The sequence below is a fragment of the Salarias fasciatus genome, chromosome 16, assembly GCF_902148845.1.
Source record: "Salarias fasciatus chromosome 16, fSalaFa1.1, whole genome shotgun sequence".
NCBI lineage: Eukaryota > Metazoa > Chordata > Actinopteri > Blenniiformes > Blenniidae > Salarias > Salarias fasciatus.
The window spans coordinates 1387282-1409181 of NC_043760.1; the positions used below are offsets into that span (position 1 = coordinate 1387282).

General features: G+C 52.8%; 1 protein-coding gene across 3 annotated transcripts; it reads left to right on the forward strand.

Annotated features, from left to right (window-relative positions):
* Positions 1–2157: 2157 nt before the first annotated feature.
* On the forward strand, positions 2158–18416 carry ankrd50l (ankyrin repeat domain 50-like). Of its 3 annotated transcripts, none has more exons than XM_030112725.1 (4): positions 2158–2302; positions 2401–3118; positions 11085–11302; positions 13656–18416. In XM_030112725.1, exons 2-4 carry the CDS (start codon positions 2691–2693, stop codon positions 17204–17206), a joined length of 4197 nt encoding a protein of 1398 aa, XP_029968585.1. In that variant the 5' UTR covers positions 2158–2302; positions 2401–2690; the 3' UTR covers positions 17207–18416. The 3 variants fall into 3 exon arrangements, with proteins under 3 accessions (XP_029968585.1, XP_029968586.1, XP_029968587.1); XM_030112726.1 differs by having other exon boundaries at positions 2406–3118; XM_030112727.1 differs by lacking the exons at positions 2158–2302; positions 2401–3118 and adding an exon at positions 8361–8379.
* The last annotated feature ends 3484 nt before the right edge of the window (positions 18417–21900 follow it).

Genomic DNA, 21900 nt, shown 5'->3' on the forward strand with positions numbered 1-21900 from the left:
CTGGTTGCTTAGCAACATCAACCAGCACCATCACATCCAGCCGACTTTTCCTTGTAAGTCGCTGTGCTCCAGAATGTGTGTTTCTGTGCCTGGTGGTGGGACAAACACACACACACACACACACACACACACACACACACACACACACACACACACACACACACACACACACACACATCATTTTCCAAATAGGTGCCACTTCCTGCCGTATCTGTTCTTCTTTAAAAGACCGATTAGATTTTTCAGTGAAGGTTCTTTCATTGGATCGAAAATAAACACCATGATGATCAGGGAATCGAAATTAATTTGAAACAGCACGAGATGAAAGTGCTGCTGGCTTCATGAAAACCAAACCTGATCACCATGACTTCCCTCTGGTCAGGGGTGGAGTGTGACGGCTGGAGCTGGAGAACATCCAGCCAGTCTGCCTGTTTCAGTGAAAACAATCAGCTGATCTGGTCTCCTAAAGGTCTGCAGGCGTTCCAGTCACACAAAACAACACACACTCCTTGCTTCAGTCCCCTCCAGTGAAAAACTCCCGTTAAAGCAGAACCTGCAGTGGGATTTATCACCTGGGCAGGCATCTCGGGGGGGGGGGGGTGTCACTGTTTCTAAGTCAGACTTGGTTGCAGGAACACTCCTTTCAACATGTTTCATAACTTCCTCCAGCTTTGATTCTTTCGTGCTCAGAGCTCCACTGAACGATGAGGCCTGACCCACTGGTGACCAGGGTCCAGGTCCTGTCAAACCCTCGCTCAGGGCTTCTGCCAAACACCCAAACTGAAAGAGCAGTCTACTGAGGATGGTTGTGAATCAGACCTGCTGTGAATCAGTCTGCAGGTGTAGGTTCATCTGAAGAAGTATTATTAAATGCCAGGAACTTTCCAGGGTTCAGTGACTTAAAGACTGAGGAGGAAGCAGAACGGCGTGGAGCTTGGGCACCATGCCAGCGGCGGCGTCTCTCCGGGCTACACGGCGCTTCAGACGGCTTTAAAATACCACAAGAAATGACAAGAATGTAGACAACTTCACAGCCTGGTGCCAGAGCTCCCGATTACCATCATCAGTGTGCTGCGAAAACAACACATTTCTGCATTTCCCAGCCCGTTGTTAGCGCTCGGCGCTCATCCACCCGCAGAGGAAGCGTACAGCTGGATGGCGGGGGGGGCTGTGGAGAGGAGAAGACTTTAGTGTATCCGTACATCAGCTGGCAGGCTGGTGCCTGGTACCAGGCTGGTGTAGCAGGGTTGGGGTTCAGGTTTGGATTCAGGAGGGTTTTTCCTCTGACCTCTGGTCAGTCGTGGTCGCCATGTGTCGCGATCGGCTCGGCTCGGTCTGGCTGATTCACCACAGACTCCGAACGAGAAGCCGATCCCCTCATTTCAGTCGGGGACGTTCTGCAGGTGGAGGAACATGGCGGCTGGTGTGACAGCTTGTAAAACAAGAAATCCACATAATTACTGTAATTCTCCAGAGGTATTTGCTAATCACAGCAGCGGCGTTTTAATTTTAAAGTTGCTTTCCCACCCAGTGCTTCAGCAGCTTTAATGTCTGGAGAACTTTCTCTGAGGGAAAAGTTCCAGAACCGCAGCTCGTTTCATGACGTGGAAACTTCCAGGAAGCAGTTTGGACACGATGAGTCCGAGTTCTGAAATGAGTCAGTTGGTTCTCCAGGTAGAAACGGGAACAAACAGTCGCTATCAATAAAACTAAACTTTATGTTGGGTGCTGTGGTTTTAGCTGCGAGGACAGGAAGCTCGCTGTCTTCTGGGCTCGGCCCTGTGCTGGAGTGCCTGGTTCAGAGTGGAGATGGAGATCAGGTAGCACATGTTGACACTGCTGAAGAGCAAAAAGAGAAATCTGTTCAACGCAAGTTCTAAAGAATCATTTCGTCTAAGAAAAGCAGCACGATCCGCCCCGGCACGGACGAACGACCTGGAGCTAAAGTCTGAGGCGGCTCGCTGCCCGGCGGCTGAACCTTGACCCCAGGTAACCCCGCCCCCCTGCGAGCTGTGGAGCTGGTGCTCCCTCCCCTCCGCCGCCGCCGGCTGCATGTCTCAACATGCCGAGAAGCAGCAGGCAGGGGAGGCGGAGACCAGAGGGAAACAGAAACCAGAAAAACCGGAGAGCATGACAGGCTGAGAGCCAGAGCGAGCGAGCGGGCGAGCGAGGAGCGAGGAGAGGAAGGGGAAGACCGGAGAGCGGAGGAGTTTTACGGAGCTCGATGCTCGGGGGAGAAGCAGCACAGAGGAAGCAGTGCGGCGGTAACCGGAGCTCCGGGCGAGACAAAGGCAGGGGAAGGGTGAGACTCAGGTTCTTTCAGTGTGGACGGCCGGTCTCTCTCTCTCTCTCTCTCTCTCTCTCTACACTCACTCGCTCTCCTTCTCTCCCGTCTGGCAGAGCAGCTCAGTTTCCAGGAGGAGCGTGGCGAGCGGCGGATATTCTGATGTTTTGCAAGGCGGCAGCAGAAGGATCCAGATGGATGAAGTGAAAGCAGAGACCTGACCTCCGTCCGACTCCCTCTCTCATCAGTCGGTCGCCCCACCTCCTCCACCTCCTCCACCTCCTCCACCTCCTCCCTGGACCCTCCACTCGGAGCAGGAAGCCCCCGGAGTGGTCGGCCAGCAGCCGGAGGAGCATGGGCGCTGGAGTCCGGACGGCTGATTGGTTGCCCACTCGCCCGGGGACCCATGAGTAGCGGCGGCGGGGGCGGCGGCTCCAGCCTGCTGCGGGGCCGGCGCTTCTTCTGCCGGGAATGGGCGCTGGAGAAGCTGCGGCGCTGCCTGGACGGCCGCTCGGCGCCGGGGCAGGCGGCGGGGCTGCTGCTGACCGGGGGCCCCGGCGCCGGGAAGACGGCGCTGTGCACCCAGCTGGTGTGGCCCGCCTGCAAGGCGGCGGCGGCGGCCGGGCTGGCGCGGCGCTGCCTGGCCTGGCACTTCTGCCAGAGGGAGGACCGGAGCAGCGCGGCGCCCTGGAGCTTCGTGCTGGGCCTGGTGGAGCAGCTGAGGGCGTCGCCGCTGCTCCCGCCCGGCTACCGGGAGAGCCTGGGCAGCCCCGCGGTGTCCGCCGCCCTGCAGCCGCTCGCCTGCCAGAAAGACCCCGACGACGCCTTCAAGAGGTTTGTGCTTTCAGAGATTCGTTTCTCCGTTTTACTTCACAACTTGCTCCGAGTGCAGAAGCAGCAGCAGTTCGGACCCGGCGCTGGTGAGACGGGATTCCGCCGCCTGCGCCGCTCGCCACGGGTAGCGTTCCAGTGAACCTGGTCCAGGTGCTGGGCGTGTGCGTGCCTGTTGGCGTGGGAGCTGAACCCAGCGGCACTGTGGGAAAAGTCATTTCTCAGCATCGCATGAGTTCAAACAGCTCGGATCTCACACTGCAGCGTTTTCGGCGGTTGGGTGAACGCCGTGTCCCGGCGGTTGGGTGAACGCCGTGTCCCGGCGGTTGGGTAAACGCCGTGTCCCGGCGGTTGGGTAAACGCCGTGTCCCGGCGGTTGGGTAAACGCCGTGTCCCGGCGGCGGCGCTCGCCGTTAGACTCCCTCTGCTCCACTTAACAAGCTTTCAGTTTGGATTCAGCGGGCCGGGAACGTCATTCCCAGTGATGTTTGTGTTTGTGGATTATTGCCAGAAGGGGCTGCACAGCGGTGCAGTGGTCATGAGCCGCGCCTCACATTGAGAGGATCCCTGGTTTGGTCACCTTGGGCAGGAGGGATCTTTCTAAGCTTTTCTAATCGTTTTTTTTTTTCAGTCCAGCAGCGTCCGGTGGAGCTGGAGGTTAACGGGGTCGGTGGTGGCCTATAGAGCTTTGAAAAAAGAGAACATGTTTGAAGGGTCCACTCTCACTGCTCAGTGTATGACCTTTGACCCCCCCAACAGCTGGTCGGGCGCCAAACAACAACTGGCCACTTTACATTTGTTGCACTTGTGACAAATAAAAGATTTTTCTTCTTCAGAGGTGCAGTTGTGATTGGGCGGGTCGACCAGATCGATTCCAGTCTTGAGGTTGGCAGTTTGATTCCCTTCTTCTTGTCTCGCGCCACACAGATGTTGAAGCGTCTTGGGAAAGATTCTGAAGCCCAGGTTGCTCCCAGTTGAGGCTGAAGGTCTGTCCTGGCATCCGTGGCGTCGTTTTGTCGCTGGCAGTGTCATTTAACTCATAACTGCTGATCAAAAGAGCGACTCCCGTCTTCCACGGTCCAAACTCTAAAAAGATGAAACGAGGGTTGTGTCTTGATGACGTAGAAACTGCCTTTTAAAGATCTGCCCCATGATCCCATTCAGATTTATTGAGGGCTGTTTTTTGCCCCAGCAGATCATGTGATCCACATGTTTGGCACCAGTTTTATGGCGGTTTTCAGCGATTCCAGGGTAGAGTGGTCGCAGCGGTGGCCTGAAGGTTTGGTTCCCAGCTTGATTCCCTTCAGGCCATCACTGCCCTACATGTCCAACTTATCTCAGCCTTTCTGAGGCTCGTGATGAAAACAGTGAAACAACAGACTAAAACATTCTTCACAGTGTAAAGAGAAAGAAGTCCATTGACGCCTGGACGCTGCTGCTGCTGCTCAGACTGTGAGCGTTGAAATCGGGCCCCGTTCATAGAGGCGAGAGAGGCCGGACAGTGACAGGACCGAGATGGCAGTGGCCCTTCCTCCTGGCGTTACAGTGATTCCTTCACTCATAGTGCAGCCCTTTCACAGCCAGACAATGGGCTCCAGTGTGAATGAGTGCAACAGTGTTATTTACGACACAACATCCTTTCGGGGGGGGGGGGGGGGGGGAGGAACAAAGGGCTGGAAAAGGCCCCCGGTCTTCCTGCGAGCGTCCTGGCTCCAGCCGGCGAGGTCGCCCTGGTCTCCGGGGCCTTCGGCTGTGCCCCGGTGTGTTTGCTGAGCTGGTTCACACTCCTGCTGTGTTTGCTCTCCGCTGGCGTGAAGCGCCGAGCTGGATTCCACGCTCCCCTCGGCCTGGCTCGCCGCCAGCAGCGCTCGGGGAACCAGGCTGTGGGCGAAGCTCCCGCATGTGGGAACGGCCGTAGACAACCCGCTGAAACACGGCCGGGCGGGCGGGGGAACGCCGGCCGGCCGCCGACTCCTCGACCTGCAGCTCGGCTCCGTTTCCTGTTGCTACCGGCGACAGCAGCTGGTCGACCAGTCACCTGCTCGGCCTTGTTGTTGTTGTTCTTGCTTCCTTTCCGTCGGCAGCTGTCGTCGATTCTCAGCTCATCCCGGCAGAAACCTTCCAGATGTTCTTCTCCCCTCACGGCTTCATTTCTGCTTCTTCTCATTTCTATTCATCAATAATTCATCTTTTCCCATCAAGAGCAGACGCTGTGCTGATTTCTGAATGACGGCCAGACGTGAGCCGCCAGCTCAAAGTACCGCGTTTTATTAAAGACTGATTAACTCAAACACACCAAACCAACCCGGGACGCCAGGTTTGACTCCCGCCGACCTGACGTGACTTCGTGAGCTCAGCCGACGTATAGCGGCAACATGACAATAATACACCAGGTTTCTGTCAGCATGAAGTAACGGAGAGTCCCGGTTTCTCTGTTTCTCGCTCTGAACTCCTTTTACTGCTACGTTCCTCTTTTCTGCTGCATGATTGATCATTTTGTCAAACACAGCAGTGATGGGAGCTTTTCTGTTTTACTTTAGCAGCATTCTGTTGTCAAAAAGTGACATCTAGTGGTCACAGACGGTATGTTCTGTTCTGTTATGCATATAAATAATTTCAGACTCATTATCCGCAAGTTACAGCATGTCAGCACCAGTGGGCGTCCTTATTGAGGGCCCGTTTCCATGGCAACCATTTTTTTCATTTGTTAGTTCATTTTTTCAGTTATTCATCTGTTCATCCGTTTGTTTGTTCATTCATTCATTCCATTCATGGGAAACTTTTATGTTGGTAATTCCAGTTAGTTGAATGAATGCATTATTACTGTCATTGTCTCAGTTTACATGGGTGTTTTTTTCAGTCCAATTGAAAACAATCGTATTAAACGCGTTGGCGCTCCACATTCAGTCCTGGTTTACCAGGGTGCAGTCCTGGGTGGGCGTCCTCCCAAATGGACGCCATGTCTGAGAGCAGGTCCTCAGGTCTCTCAGGGAGCATCAGGTTCTGGTCTTTGGCTCTGCGGCGCCGAGCAGAGGGTTGGATTCCGCTGGATCTCTGATCAGATCGTGTTCTAACATCTCCATGAGACGCTGCTCAGAGAGCGAGCGCTCCCCCGGACGGCCCTCCGCTCTGCGGTGGCGGCGGTCCGCTGGTCGTCCGCCACGGAGCTCTTTCAACAACTGGCTCCATCTCTCCTCTCCAGTGTCTGCTTTCTCAGGGTTTTTATTAAAAAAGTTTCTCAGCCACTGTCGATTCTTCTGCTTGTTTTTGACTTTCCTGCTTCCTGCTTCCTGCTTCCTGTTTCCTGTCACGTCGTCACGTCACTCGGTACGAGGGAACGCATGGCAGAACCAATAATCCCTGTTTAATTCGCTCTGCTGTCAGCCGCTGTTTATATTGGACAGGGAGTGGATTATTGATCAGTGTGGATCTCGTACATTCTGCTCCGAGTGAAGCGGATCCACTCAGTGTTTGTACGAACCTTTACACCCCGCTTCACCTCCAGTCTCGTTAGGAGGACGGTCTCTTGGCCATGGAAACGTGCGGAACATGTCCCGTTTGCTGCAGCTGCTCAGCCTCAGACTCCGCCCTGCTGCTCGTCCCTCGGATCTCTGCTCCGGACTCATCGGGTCAGACGCTCCGCTGGCTTTGGGTGCGTTCCAACAGGATTCAGCCTTTTTGAAGCCTGGGCTTTTGGTCTGCGGTTCTGTATTCGTCACCATCTCTGAGCAGCTCCGAACAAAAGCTAAATGACGGTGAAGCGCCGGGTCGGCGCTGCTGCACCGAGGCCCTTCTCAGCACGTTTCCACTCAACAGGTCCAATTAAAGCTCGGCGTCAAAGGTCACCCACTGACATGCATCCAGGAGCGTGTAATCTGGACGAGGCGGCAAACCTCCCAGATCAATGAAAGGTTAATCACACTTCCTGTTCTGCAACAGCGAGGGCGTATGGGTCCAGGGAGTGCTGCTCCACTAAAGCAGGTCTGATAAGCCTTCCGTCACACAGCTGCTCTCCGGCCTCTCAATCCAGTCTTCCTCTGACTGTAGCAATGAAAGGTGAAGCTGCCGCTGAAGCCGTGGGATGAATCACTGGTGTTGAAGTCGGGTGTGTTCAGCTACGAGTCAGTCGATGCTAAACTGGATCACTGGACTTGGATAAACTAAAGCAGGAAAACAGCAGGATGGGAATAAAAGTCTCTTTATTCCCATTAAAGCAACACTGAGAGATTCGAAATGAGCAACACCTGCCAGCAGCAGGGTTCTCAGTGAGAAGGTTCTGCGTTCTCCAGTGACTTGAACATCCTGTTCGTGAGGGGAACAGGCTGGAGTCTCGCCAGAAACCTAAACTCATCATTTAATCACATCAGTTCAATGTTCTGAGGATTTGCTTCAAAAGGAGACTGAAACAGAAGAACGTCACACAGAGAAGTGAATGAATGAATGAATGACAGCTAAAGCCACATCTGGAGCAGCAGGGTACTTCCGTCCAGCTGCCGGTAACGTACGGAGACACATGTTGGACGCCGTCAGAGTCGTCATCCAAGGTCTTGAACAGCAGTATGAAACAGAAACACGGTTCAGGCTTCATGCTGGCTGAACGATTCAACATCCCCCCATCATCAGTCTACCGGAGCAGTGTGTGTTTGGAGTGTGGAGCTGCTGCAGAAGACGTACGGTGGAACGCAGACGTAGGGACTGAAGGGAAAACGCCAACAGGAAACGGATTTCACTGAAGTAACGCTTCCCAGCAGCGTGGCAATCTCACACAAACACACACACACACACACACACACACACACACACACACACACACACCGGTGGAGACGCAGGTGTTTGTTCCTTCCATCCAGAGCAGCGTCTTGCTCAAGGACACGAAATCGAACCCGAAACCTTCCGACGAAGAGGCGACCACGGAGCTCCAGCCGCCAAACGAACAGCAGCCGAGCTGGAGAGAAGCCAGGAGTGGAGCCGACGGCCGCAGCGTTAGCATGCTAACGGCGGCTAAAACCTTCCCGAGAAGAGAAGAGCTGAGGCGGCGGCGCCGAGCTCCGTCCAGCCGGCAGGACGCTGCTTCTCTGCTCCCTGACGACAGAAGATGGAACAGAAGGGTCGGACGTGGAGCAGTCCGGTCCGGTCCAGGCGTCAAAGACCAAGACTCTCATCAGTCCCACTTCAGTCTGCCTCAGTCTCTCGTTCTTCTGGTGCAACAGAGACTCAAAGACACTGAAGAGGACGTGTTTGCAGCAGACGCTTCAGCAGTGACGGTAAAACACCTTGTTCAAATTCACCTGTTTCTCTTGAACGAGCTCCGGCTCTGAACGAGAACCGAGGTGGTTCCAGGCTCTGGAGTCCCGGAGGCCTGTGGCCCAGCGCTCCGTTATCGGCTGATTACTTTATGATGAGTTCTGATCAGCTGCGTCGGGGCGAGCGGCGGATCTGTGCCAGTTTTACGGCGCCTTGGCGGCCTGCCTCGCCCGCCGAGGCGGGACCATTGAGGGCGGCTCGGTTCTTTGATGTGGGAGTTTCACAAGCGATTAACTGCAGCTCCGAGGACGATCACCTCAGGACGCTTATCGGATCATCACGGACGCGAACTTTGTGACTGAGCTGAGGAAGGCTCCGCAGGATGTTCAGAGATCTGGACTCTCGTCTCTCCTCCGGTTTCCTGTTTGAACCTCGCTGATATCTGAGTCACAGGAAGCAGCGTCAGTTTATAACAGGCTGTTAGCTTCGTCTCACTGACACAACACACACATTCCCTTCTTTTTAATCCCCTTTGGCCACTCAGACACTCAGTGTTGCACCGTAACTTTTTAATGTAAGCTGTGAAATATGGCGTCACTTTATCAGCTTTACTTTTGTCCATGTGACCGGAGTTTGCACGTTCTCCCTGTGCGTACTGTGATTTCCTCCCTCAGTAGTAAATGTTGACGTGTGTGTGTGAATGTGACTGATGGTGTGTGTGTGTGTGTGTTTGCTCTGTGGCGGATCAGCAGTGTGTCCAGGATGAAGCCGTCGCTGTCGGCTCATTTGAAAAGGTTGAAGGTGTAGCTTCGCTTTTTACTCCTGGACGACTGAAAAACTCATGCAACGAGGTTAAAACGTCCCGTTCCGTCTGTTTTCTGCTCGTTTCCATTGAGATGATGCTGATTTAGATTTCTAATCTCCATGAACGCTTTCTGTGCAGCCGTCTGGAACCTCGACACTCGAGCTGCTGTCCAGTCTCTCTGTGTTTTTCTGCCGTCGTGGTTTTCAGAAGATTTAACCGTTTTCTGTTTTAACCCCCTGGAGATCATGTTTACAGCCGCCTGAACAGAAACCTGTTTGATGACTAGCGATGACGAGGCCTCGTGACCTTCCCTAAACACAGGCGTTAACAGTAAACACACACACACACACACTCACACCCTGTGTTTGTGGCAGGATAAAGGACTTCAGTCCGGCTTTGGTTTGACCCATTTATTGCAGGCTGTTCTCTCCGGTTAATTACAGTTTGTCACCTTTAAAAACGAGTCAGACCAAAGTAAAGCTCCTCTGCTGGAACACAGCCGCAGGCCGTCCAGCAGCGTGCAGACGCTCAGTCCAAAATTAAACTTATTTACGGTTCACTGCTCATCCAGAGTGATAGAGCCGCTCCGTTCTCACCACAGCCTTTCAACTGAAATCATTTTCGTGTTTTCATTACAGGTAAGATTTGAGATTACACTAAAACGTTTATTTACATTAAAATAGCCGAAAGACTGAAGACGATGCCTCGAGTTTGTCGGAGCATTTTCAAAAAGTTGTGTTTTCAGTGCCACTGCGCACCGAGTGTTTTCAGCAGACACACAAAACAACTGACGTCTGTGTTGGTTTGAAAATGTCTGGGTTGGGGAGGCGGTGACGGAAAGGAGGAACCAAAGAGCAGCCAGGTCCGAGGCAGGAGGAGGAGCAAGGATGAGTCCACACACTCGCAAAACAAGGACAGAGCGCAGCCACCCCCGGAGCCCGGAGCACAGAACCCCCACCCACCCCCACCCCCAACTGTTGGCTTATTTATCTTAAATTAAGATACTTTCACTTTGAAATAAGAAAAAAATCTGCCAATAGAACAAGTGAAAATTGATTTCAGAGAACTTCTCTTCAATTGAGTCTTTCTATCTTGATGAAATATAATATTTGAGTGAATTCATCTTAAATCTAGTAAAATGAGACATTTTCACTCAAAACAAGTTTAAAACTTGCTCAGACTTTGAGTTTTTGCAGTGCAGATGTGCTTCAGTGCTGCTGTACTCGAAAGCCTTGGTGTCAATGAGCCTTTCCAGTTATGTTTGAGGTGTGTGTGTGTGTGTGTGTGTGTGTGTTCTTGTATTTCTATCCTTGTTGGGGCCAAATGTCCCCACAAGGATAGCAAAACGTGAAACGACGTGCCTTGTGGGACCTTTTTCTGGTCCTAAGTAGGAGAAACAGTGTTTTCTTGACCATGTTGTTGTTACTGAAAAAAGTAAAAGTGCAAAAACATTTCTTTAGGGTTAGGCTTTGTTGTGGTGTGGGTTAGGGTTAGGGTAAGGGTCAGGGTTAGGGGCTAGACATGAATGGGAGTCAATGGACGGTCCCCACAAGGATAGAAATACAAGACTGTGCGTGTGTGTGTGTGTGTGTGTGTGTGTGTGTGTGCTCCTGTGTGACTCAGGGCTTCAGTTCCAGGTCTTTGCAGTGAAAACTGCTTCTTTCTTCTTTCGGTTCTGAATTCGTGCCTTTCAGACGCGGCTCTGCCAGCTGCTGTGAATTTTTAGAATCGCTATAGAAACGTGTTGCGTTGGTTGTTTTCCCAGTCGGCTTTACGAAGTGAAATCTCATCAGTACAGGTTCATCGGTTTATTCAGACGATTGTCAGAATGTCTTGAAGTTGCTGAACGAGACGAGGAACCTCAGAAGCCGCTCCGAACATGAACTCTTGTGATTCCTGGCTCGGTCTTTGTCCCCTCAGAGCCGTGCTGGGGCCGCTGTTGGACCTGCCCCCTCCTGCCCAGACCCTCATGGTCGTGGTGGACTCTCTGGACGTGGATTATGGCGGCGGCGAGGGAGGCGGAGGACGCGGATCCATCGCGGAGCTGCTCGCCGCCAATCAACACCTGCTACCCGGCTGGCTGCTGCTGGTCTGCTCCGCCCGCCGCCACAACAAGGCCGTGTGCAAGATGTTCTCAGGTGGGGAGGAGACCTCTGCTGCTCCGTGTTTTCATGTGGAAATGCAGGAATTCCCAGAATTTGGGTGCCGGTCGGCATGGGAATGGCGCTCAGAGCTGCTGAAACCTGGAACCGTTCCAGAACATTCACGCTGCTGCGCTCGAGCTCGGCGGCGGAAGTGTTTTTCTGGACGAACGTGACAGTCATCGGAAACGCAATGGTGTGTCCGTACGAATGTCCGTACTGGTCTTCACACACATGCTCCATGACAAAAACAGGCAGCAGCACCCACTAGTGGCCCAACATGCTCACTTCACCTTCCTCAGTGTTTCTGTCATTTCGGTGGACAAAGCGTTTTCACCTGAAACACTGAAACGTAAACCGGATCTCAATATGTTATCGCTGTGGTGTCGAAGAGGTCAGGGTCAGATTAGGTTCACCACCTTTTGGTGGACACATTATAATCCGCACATTCACTACGCTGTGGAACACCAACAAATAATATTGTAGCGTTACGACACTGAAGCAAATACTGGGAACTACTTTTTCTTTAGAAATCACTACGCCCAGACGCCATGTTTAGTAAGTAGTTCCGTCTTAGCAATCTTCGCATAAACAACTCAGTCTGGTAATGTTGCATTAATATTTCACAGCGTAGTGAATGTGTGGATTATAACGTGTCCACCAAAGTGTTTTGGGGTTGTTGGATTGTGTATTTGATGAGTTTGACGAGGGGGAACAAAAATACCGTCCACTTCCATTGTGTCCGTCCTGAAAACCTTCCCCGACTCACCTCTGAATAAACAACAGCTCGTCCTCACAAAAACAGTAAGTATGCTGTTCGAAATGACTAAGGAATTGCGCTAAATGGGCCAATTTGCCAAAATGTTGAAGTATCGCTTTAAGCCTCAGTTAGCAAGAACAATCACTGCAGCAACAAAGACAACATCTCGACAGTGGATCGTCTCATTTTCCAAATAAAAACTGACTTCTTACTAATGAAAATGGTTTATTTCTTCGGGGGAAGAGGAGGTGTCAGGCATTTCAGAGGTGTGCTGAGTTTTTCCTTGCTGTGAGATTGTCGAGTTTAGAATAGCAAATGTCAAAGAAAATCATAATTAAGCACTGGAAAAAACGAGAGGAGCACTTTATTGATCTTGTACGGGAAGTTGCTTCATTTCAGCAGCGCTCAAACACCAAACGTCCCCACAGACGGCAACACTCATTACTGAGCAACGACAATAAATTTGAAATATTGGAGACAATGTTATGTAGAAATTAGACATAATTCTCTTCGTTGCATGTTAAAAGTCCTGAATTCAGCAGACAGAAAAGACTCCAATGTGAGAACTGTAGCAAACATCTGCCAATGATTCCGCTGAACCTTAACATGATGGTTTAAAGCTGAAGGTTTAGCATTATGCTAATGACGGTGGGTATTTATACCAGGGTCGGGGTTCCTCAGCCTGTCCAATCCAATCACGTTAAAAATGACTTATCTAATATTAACAGTTTGTGGTTAGTTTAGGCCCCGTTTACACGACAACGTTTCAAGTGAAAACTCTTCATTTTTGTTTGAGAAACATTTTGCGTTTGCACAGAAAACCTTTGAAAACAACATGGAAACGGCAGCAACAGCAGCAGGAGTTGCTCTCATGAAACCTCAGACAGATCCGCGTGTTTACACTTTTTATTCCTGTTTAACTCTGAAGAAAACTTCATTCTGCTTTAAAATGACCATGGAAACGCCTGAAGTCTTTGTTCAGAGTCAAGCTTAAATCTGAAAGAACCGGCCAGTTTATTCTTCAGAAGCGGGATTATATGTAAATTAGGCGTGACTTCTGCTCATGCTCATTTGTCGCCATGACGCAATATTCCAAGATGGCGGCCCGCTGGTTCGACTCATATGGACATGATTTATTCAAAGAGAACTTTAGGAGAAATTGATTTAATGAAAAGAGCAGAAGAATGAGGACGTTTTCAAAGCTGTAGCATTAATACAAATTGAGAAAGAAAGAAAAAATTACTACCAACATGCTTTGTTTACTTCCTGTAGAGGTCATTACATCACATCCGCCCCGTCCAATCAGAACGCTCCACAGCCCCCAGCGTTAAAGAGGATTTAATCCTTCGTTTTTCCCATGAAAACACCAAGATCAGGAATAAAATTCTGAATTGCCTGATTCTCAATAAACCAGTTCCAAATGAAGAGCGCCTCAGAACCACACTCCGTGTGATAAACGTGATAAACTGTGGTGAGCAGGTGGACATTGCTCTTATGGCGGCTCTCAGCCATAAAACTGCCAAGTCCAAAAATGTGATTTGAGATGAATGAAGCCTAATGAAAAGTTGTGACCTGTTCTCTGTGTTGTAGGTTTCCGTAAACTGTGTCTGGACGACCTGCGGAAGCCGCCGGCCGTCCGCGACGTGCAGCAGTACATCCTCTGTCGGCTGGATGAAGACGCGGCGCTTCGACGCCAGCTCACCCCCGACACGGCGGACATGCTCAACCTGCTGCACATCAAGAGCGGCGGCTGCGTTCTCTTCCTGGAGCGTGTGCTGGACGGCGTGTCGGCGGCGCTGGTGGGCCTGCGAGAGATCCGGGACATCCCCGGGACTCTCAATGGCCTCTACTTGTGGCTGTGCCAGAGACTGTTCCCCCGGGGGCTGTTCGCCTACGTCAGACCTCTTCTCAACGTTCTCCTGGCAGCGCCGAGACCCCTCACATCCCAGCAGCTGTTCACAGCCGTCTGGACTCAGGACACTTCGCTCAGCCCCCAGGATTTCCAGAACAAGCTGAGAACCCTGGCTCCTCTCCTGATTGATGGTCCTGGAGGTACTAAATTACTTTTTCATGCCAGCTTCACGGAGTGGCTGACTGACGTGAAGTACTGTACACTGAAGTACCTGTGCAGCCGAACAGATGGTCACAGCATGCTCGCCATGGCTCTGACACTACGGGGACCCCAGCTGGACGTTGAGGACACTGTCCAGCTGGCTGTGCACTTGATTTGCTCAGGTCACCATAAAGATAAACCTTCGCTGTTAGCACTGTGGATGCTGTGGGCAGGTGTGCCGACACTTCCTCCCAGCTGCAGTGAGGCTGTCGCCACATCCTTAGCTCAGCTTCCAGCTGCAGTACGTGAAGAGGTCCCTCAGCTGTTAATGAGAAGTGGCCTTGTCTCTACTGACTGTTTTCTGGATGGAGATCCAAGTTTTGGATTGTATCGTCTTGGCGCAGAAGGAACTAAATCACACCAGGCATTTGAAAAGGAACTGGCCATAAAGAAGCTGCTGGACAGTGGAGTGTCGGTGAACCAGCCTGGATCTGCAGACGGACAGACTTTGCTTGCTACTGCAGCTCATGACGGTTCTTCAAATGTAGCAAAACTTCTTCTTTCACGTGGATCTGATCCACTGATCTGTGACCATCAAGGTCAAACTCCGCTGACTTTGGCGGCCAGGCAGGGTCATGTGGAGGTCTTGTCTGTGCTCCTAGAGTGGTCCAAGAGCCAAGCCCTGGAAACCGCCACCCAGATGATGGAGCATGTGGACAGTGAAGGCTGGACCGCACTGCGCTCAGCGGCTTGGGGAGGACACAATGAGGCTGTCCGCCGGCTGCTGGATGCAGGAGCTGATGTAGACGGATGTGACAGCGATGGCCGGACTGCTCTCAGAGCTGCTGCATGGGGGGGGCATGAGGAGATTGCCCGGACCTTGTTGGGCTATGGGGCACAGGTCAACAAAGCTGACAGCAAAGGTCGCACGCCGCTCATTGCTGCTGCCTATATGGGCCATCACGAGGCTGTGGAGATCCTACTGGACCACCATGCCGAGGTGGACTTGGCTGATGGAGATGGACGCACGGCCCTGTCAGTCGCGGCTCTCTGCGTCCCGACAGCTGCAGGCGTGAAAGGGTTTGGCGAGGTGGCGAGTCTGCTACTGGAGCGCGGAGCAGATCCATGCCACCGAGACGACGACGGGATGACGCCTCTGCTGCTGGCTGCTTATGAGGGCCACGAGGACGTAGTGGAGCTTTTGTTAGAAGCTGGTGCCGACGTGGACGAAACTGCCGGGCCTGACGGCGGCGTCCCCGCTGCAGCTGCCGTTACCCCCCTGCTGGCAGCCGCGGCCATGGGCCACATGAGGACGGTGTCCCGGCTGCTCTTCTGGGGGGCGGCTGTGGACGCCATTGACTGCGAAGGCAGGACGGCGCTGTGCCTGGCGGCAGCGCGAGGCAGCGTGGAGGTTGTCCGAGCCTTGCTGGATCGAGGCCTGGATGAGAACCACAAGGACGACCTTGGCTGGACGCCGCTCCACGCCGCTGCCTGTGAGGGCCACCGGCCCGTCTGCGCCGCCTTGACGGAGCGCGGCAGCATGGCCCGCGTCGGAGACATGGACATCGAAGGACGCACGCCGCTCATACTGGCTGCTCAAGAAGGTCACTGGAGCACTGTTCGGTTGTTATTAGACAGGCGGTCTCCGATAGACCACCGGGCGTACGACGGACACTCCGCACTGAGCGCCGCCCTGTTGGAGGGCCACGGCGATGTCGCAGAGCTGCTCATGAAGCGAGGAGCCGATACCGACGTTCGAGACGCAGAGGGACGACCTCTGCTCTACCTTTTGGTGTTAGAGGGTCGCCTTGACATGGCTACCCTCCTCATAGAGAAAGGGGGTGTGCCCCTGGAGTCCCGAGACTCTGAAGGACGCACGGCCCTTCATGTGGCTTCCTGGCAGGGATGTGTTGAGATCGTGGAGCTGCTTTTACAACATGGGGCAAACCCAAATGCACAAGATTCAGAGGGGAGGCCGCCACTGCACTCAGTGGCGTGGACGGGACACGTGAAGGTAGGACGTCGTCTCCTGGAAGCAAATGGTGTTAATATACACCTCACTTGCCATCAGGGAGCCACAGCTCTGAGCATCGCGGCCCAGGAGGGACATGCTAACATTGTTGGAATGCTTCTGGAAAGAGGAGCAAATCCTGATCACATAGACAAATATGGCCGTAGTCCTGTGAAGGTGGCTGGGAAGCACGGACACTTTAACATCGTCAGACTCCTGGAAAGCTATGGAGCCAAGCCATACCAGGGCCCACTGCCTACCTCCAGCACTGTATCTCCTGCAAGACCTAAGATCCTCTACTCAGGCGTGTCTGACAGTAATGGAGGCGAAGCAGCAGCTGCTACTCCCTCCTCTTCGGTGTCCTCTCCCAGCTCCACAGCGGAGCGCTTCCACTCCATGCTGAGCTCCCAGGCCTCGTCCACCTGCCACTCCCTCGCCACGGTGCAGACGGTGCCGGCCGACAGCCTCAGCTTCGTCCAGCAGATCCAGCAGCACTCACTGCCACGCAGTCGTAGCCGTCCCTCCACCCTTCCTCCCGCTGGAAGCTCGGGCGTGGGCAGCCTCCATGGAAGTAGCCAGAGGCCTCCCAAAGGCAGCCCTCCTCCGTCGGTCTGTAAGGTCACCGCCATGGTGCATCACCAGGAACTGCCTCAGAAAGGTTTGTCGTCCGGACTCGACTGCCATGACAAGCTGAGCCGGCTGAGCTCCAGCCTCATCACAGCAGACGGGGCCGCTCACACCGCTGGGAAGTGGCACTCAGTCATGGCTTCTCTCGGGATAACGCCAGGACAAGACTGTCCCGTAGGTGTGAAGAGCAGAGAGAGCCCCCCTCTGGGGTACCCATACCGGCTACAGAGCCCCCTCCAAGGGGGGGCCTGGGATTCTGGAGCCAAGAAGAACATTTTGTCACCAGTTTGCTACAATTTTACCCCCGTCCCACCTCGTAGTGCCTTGCCAGAGAATGTTATGATGCCCATGACAACCACAGACCCACAGCTGAATCTCAAACAGGCCATCAAACTGCAGTTTGAGGGTCCCACCAGCGCAGCCTTATACAAGAGAGAGACGCCCCTGTGACTGCAGGAAGTGATCCACACTCATGTTTTTATTTGTTGGACTGTGTTGCTCAAGTTATTATCTGTTTGGGGCATTTGACTTCGATAGAAAATGACTGATTAATGTACAAAGCTCAGCGTGCGTCTGTTTTCACCACATTTAAAAAGGTTGGGCAAATTGGCTTTTAATTGCTTTGAGGCGTTCACTCAGCTTGCTCTCCACTGCTTCTGTTTGTAGCCCAAATTAAAAGATATTTTCTGAGGCCAATCATCTACTAGATTGTATTTTTTCTAATTTATTTCAGATTTATTTGCTTTAAGGCTTGATAACATGCTTGATAACTGGCTGGTTGCTGTTTCCAGCAGCTCACTGTCACATCAACAGACTCAGGAATCATTCGCTCGCGGCGGCAGGCCTGCTGTCTTGGTTCACATGGACTCGAGCATGGCTGTGTTCGACGCGCAGAACAACTCTGGACTCCGTCGGTGGGGCACATGAGCAACAGCAGCGCTTCAGAAAAGTTCTGTTTTCAGAGCGTTTTCAAAAAATGTCACCTTCAGTGACTTCAGTCTCCTAAAATCAGACAACAGGTGTGAATTTTGCCCTGAAGGCGTCGTCATAGAAACGTAAACAAAGTAAATCACCTGCAGACTGAGAGCTGAGTCTTCACCCATGAGCTTTATATACGAATGACGGATCATGTGACCTTCAGAGCAGCTGATCATCTCTGCTGGATCCAGCTGTGCAGAAGTTCAACAGAACTATGAGATTTTGACGTGTTCCATTCTCTGTGTTTCAGGCGGATATTTCTGTTGTATTCAAAGAAGGTTTTTTTTGTTTTGTATTTTTGTGTTTGTTTTCCTTCACTATGACTGGCTGTGCTGAGGGGACAGGAAGTGATGCCTGACTCCGCCCTCTCCGGAGAAGCCGGAGCAGGAACAAACTGAATGACATGAAAAAGCCACATTCCTGCCTTTCCGCTGCTTCTGCTGTGTGCAGAGTGCAGCGCCACTGATAAGAGAATGTTTTTCTACTGCAACTGTCAAGAGGACTCTGCTCTCCTTTTTAACTCAAACCTTATTTTTCTATACGTTCGTTTTCCAGCACAACTTTCCACTGTTTAAAAGATCTTCTGTTATTTTCTGGGTATTTATTCTAACCCTTTGATGAGAGTTTTCTTAAGCTTTACAGAGAAAGGAGAAAACCTGGATTTGATGTGATGTAAATAAAGTTTCCAGTTTTCAGCCTGTGGCCTTGTTCTTGAGGAGCGCTCTGAGATTTGCAGTAAACTGCCTGAAGCCAGAGTAGCTTCATGTTCCAGAACAAACCGAGACGGAAGGCCTGCTTCACTGGAGCTGCTTCCCTTCAGTCTGAGAGCCGGGAGGAAGAAACACTCTGAGGGTGGAGGAGGGAGGAGGTGGGGAGGGAGGAGGAGGGGGGGGGGGGAGGGAGGAGGAGGGAGGAGGAGGGGAGGGAGGGGGGGAGGAGGTGGGGGGAGGAGGGAGGAGGAGGGGAGGGAGGGGGGGGAGGAGGTGGGGAGGGAGGGGGGAGGAGGTGGGGGGGGAGGGTGGAGGAGGGAGGAGGTGGGGAGGAAGAGGGAGAAGGAGGAGGGGGGAGGGGGGGAAGGAGGAGGGGGGAGGGAGGGAGGGAAGGGGAGGCGGGAGGTGGAGGGATGGTGTGGATCCAAACCTGTCTGCTAAAGGCTGCTCTACTCCTCCACTTCCCTTTAATTCTGTTCATTAATGAAAATGGAAAAGTGCTGCGATCAGATTGCTGCTTCGTCTTATTTGTGGGAGTTTGTATGTGTGTGTGTGTGTGTGTGTGTCTGTTTTGTCTGTTTCTGTAAGTGTGTGTTTGTTTTGTGTAGTTGTGTTAATGTGTGTGTGTGTGTGTGTGTGTGTGTGTGTCCTGGACTCTCCACAGCTCCAGCAGACAGCTCATTGGGGTTTTCTCTCTGGGTTTTGAAAACGACTCCAGTCTCGCCTTCAGCTGCTGTGATGGATGAGAGTCCGGCCTGATGACCGTCGATGTGAGAGGATTCCTGCTGTCCTTACTGGTCGATCGCCGGCGCTTCTCCACTGGATCAGTCACTCTGAAGTGTTTCTGCTGAAATCATTCCTACAACTCAGATGCACACAGACGACAAACGATTCTCCAGCCAGCCATTTTAAATTCTCTTCCTGGAGATCAATATTTCTTCAGAAGCCGTTGATGATCTGCAATGTGTTTTTAAATCTAGTAAACAGGAAGGGGCGTGGCTATTGTTCAGAGCAGAGAGTCAAACATGGAAGCCGGACGGCTCGACTGGAGGAACAATGAAGGAACAGCTGATGGGAAACAGGAAGTGCTGCTCTGCAGGAAACAGCAGCTGCAGAAGAAAGAGTGTCAGAGCTGCAGTGGATGAAAGGTCTCCTGGACTGACCATGAGCTGGCCCCTCCCACACCTGGCCCCTCCCACACCTGGCCCCTCCCACACCTCCACTGCACACAAGGCCAGAACTTGAAACAAAAGCAGGATTCAAAGGAAACAGCGGCGGCTCTCAGCAGAACAGAAGAGACCTGAAGATCTGAACCAGGAACAAGAGAATCAGTGACTCTGAACCACTGCTGCGGGACTGCAGGCCTCCTGGTTACCGTGGAAACCAGAACAGCTCTGGAGAACACTGAATAACTGAGGATGGCACACTGAAGCAGACACACACTGAAACTGACACACACTGAAACTGACACACACTGAAACAGACACACACTGAAACAGACACACACTGAAACTGACACACAATGGGCTGCTAATATTGGAAAAACACCTGCACACGTGGTGATACACACACACACACACACACACACACACACACACACACGCTGAAACAGGCCTACACTGGCCCGATAATGCTGGCAAAACACCGACACACACACACAGTGAAACACAGACAGTGAAACACACACTGGCATCCTGCAGCAGCTCCAGCAGAACTCAGCTTCACCAAGAGCAGCGTTCAGTCAGCCAGTCGCTCTCTCTCTCCACAGCAACACACACACACACACACACACACACACACACACACACACACACACACACACACACACGCACACACACACACACACACACACACACGCACACACACACACACACACACACGTACACACACGCACACACACGCACACAGACGCACACACACACACACACACACACACATACACACACACACACACACACAGACACACACACACACACACACACACACACACGCACACACGCACACACACAACACACACACACCCCAATACGGTTATTTTTCAAGGTTTGTTTCCACGGTAACGCAGCTGACAGCTGCTGAAAAGGCAACTTTTCAAGTGTGAAACTTTTTGAAAATCCTGTGGTGAAGAAAGGCCTGGACGCCACCGGGAGTGGATGATTGAACAGCACTCTGTGCCAACGCGGGGGGGGGGGGGGGGGGGCTGACTCCTCTCGCAGTGTCTGAGCCTGTTTTGTGGAGAAATGTCTGATGTTGTCAGGTTGTCAGGGTGCGGGGGGGAAGGATCCACACACCGGCAGCACAGGTCGATCAAAAACTCCTCTATTTCCAAAATACACGAGCCTCAAGTGCCTCAGGGGCCTCAGGGGCTTCAAGGGCCTCAGGGGCCTCAGGGGCCTCAGGGGCTTCAAGGGCCTCAGGGGCCTCAGGGGCCTCAGGGGCTTCAAGGGCCTCAGGGGCCTCAGGGGCCTCAGGGGCCTCAGGGGCCTCAGAGGCCTCAGGGGCCTCAGGGGCCTCAGGGCAGGGCTGAGCTGGTGCCGGCACAGGAAACAGAAACACCTGGACAGACCCACAACAAGCCGACAAGACAGGCAGGGAGAGCAGGGCTTTAACAGGAGACACAGCTGCAGCACATCAGGCCGATAACCAGGCAGGAGGACAAGAGGCAGACAGAAACAGCAGAACAGGCCCTGAGCGCCCCCATGTGGCCGCACAGGTACAGCAGATGACAGATTCAGTTTAACGGCGGAGAAATTGCGACCAGGAGGACGAAGCTGGAAAACATCAGAGGAAACAAAGCAGCGTGATGCTGGAGCTTTAACGTCTTTCCTCTTCAACCCTGAAGCTCTTTCTCTGCTGCAGCAGGAAATCCTGTTAAAGCGCCGTCAGTGAACCCTTCTTCACAGATTTTCCCCTTCGGAGTTTTATGATGGAAAAAAGATCCAAGCTGCAGATGGAGAATCAGAACGAACCAAAGTCCACAAACAGGCTGCAAGAAGGAGACGAACATCCCAGAATATCAAACAAACAAGAGGCGCGAGTGAGGCTCAGCAGAGGACCAGCCTGGCTGGGAACACACGCCGGTTCACGCCATCCTGCGTGCGTGCGTGCGTGCGTGCATGCGTGTGTGTGTGCGTGTGTGTGTGCGTGTGTGTGTGAGCTGACAAGTCAACAGGGAGCCCAAACCAGGTCCTGGCGTCCGTGAGGCTGAAGGAGTGGGAGATCTGAGCGCAGCAGAGGGAACCTCCACATCGCTCGTCGTTCCACCGAACAGGGAACCCTCGCTCCGCTCAGCAGGCAGCATGAGCTCCGCTAGCAGTTAGCTCCCATCGGCTGAGTCTCTCAGGCTCTCATGACTAAGCAGCGCCTCCGGTGAAAACGAACCGCTTTTGAAAACCACGTCTGTTTACAGCAAAACCGCAGAGATGCTGAAAACGGTGTAGTGGTCATGTGGGGCCC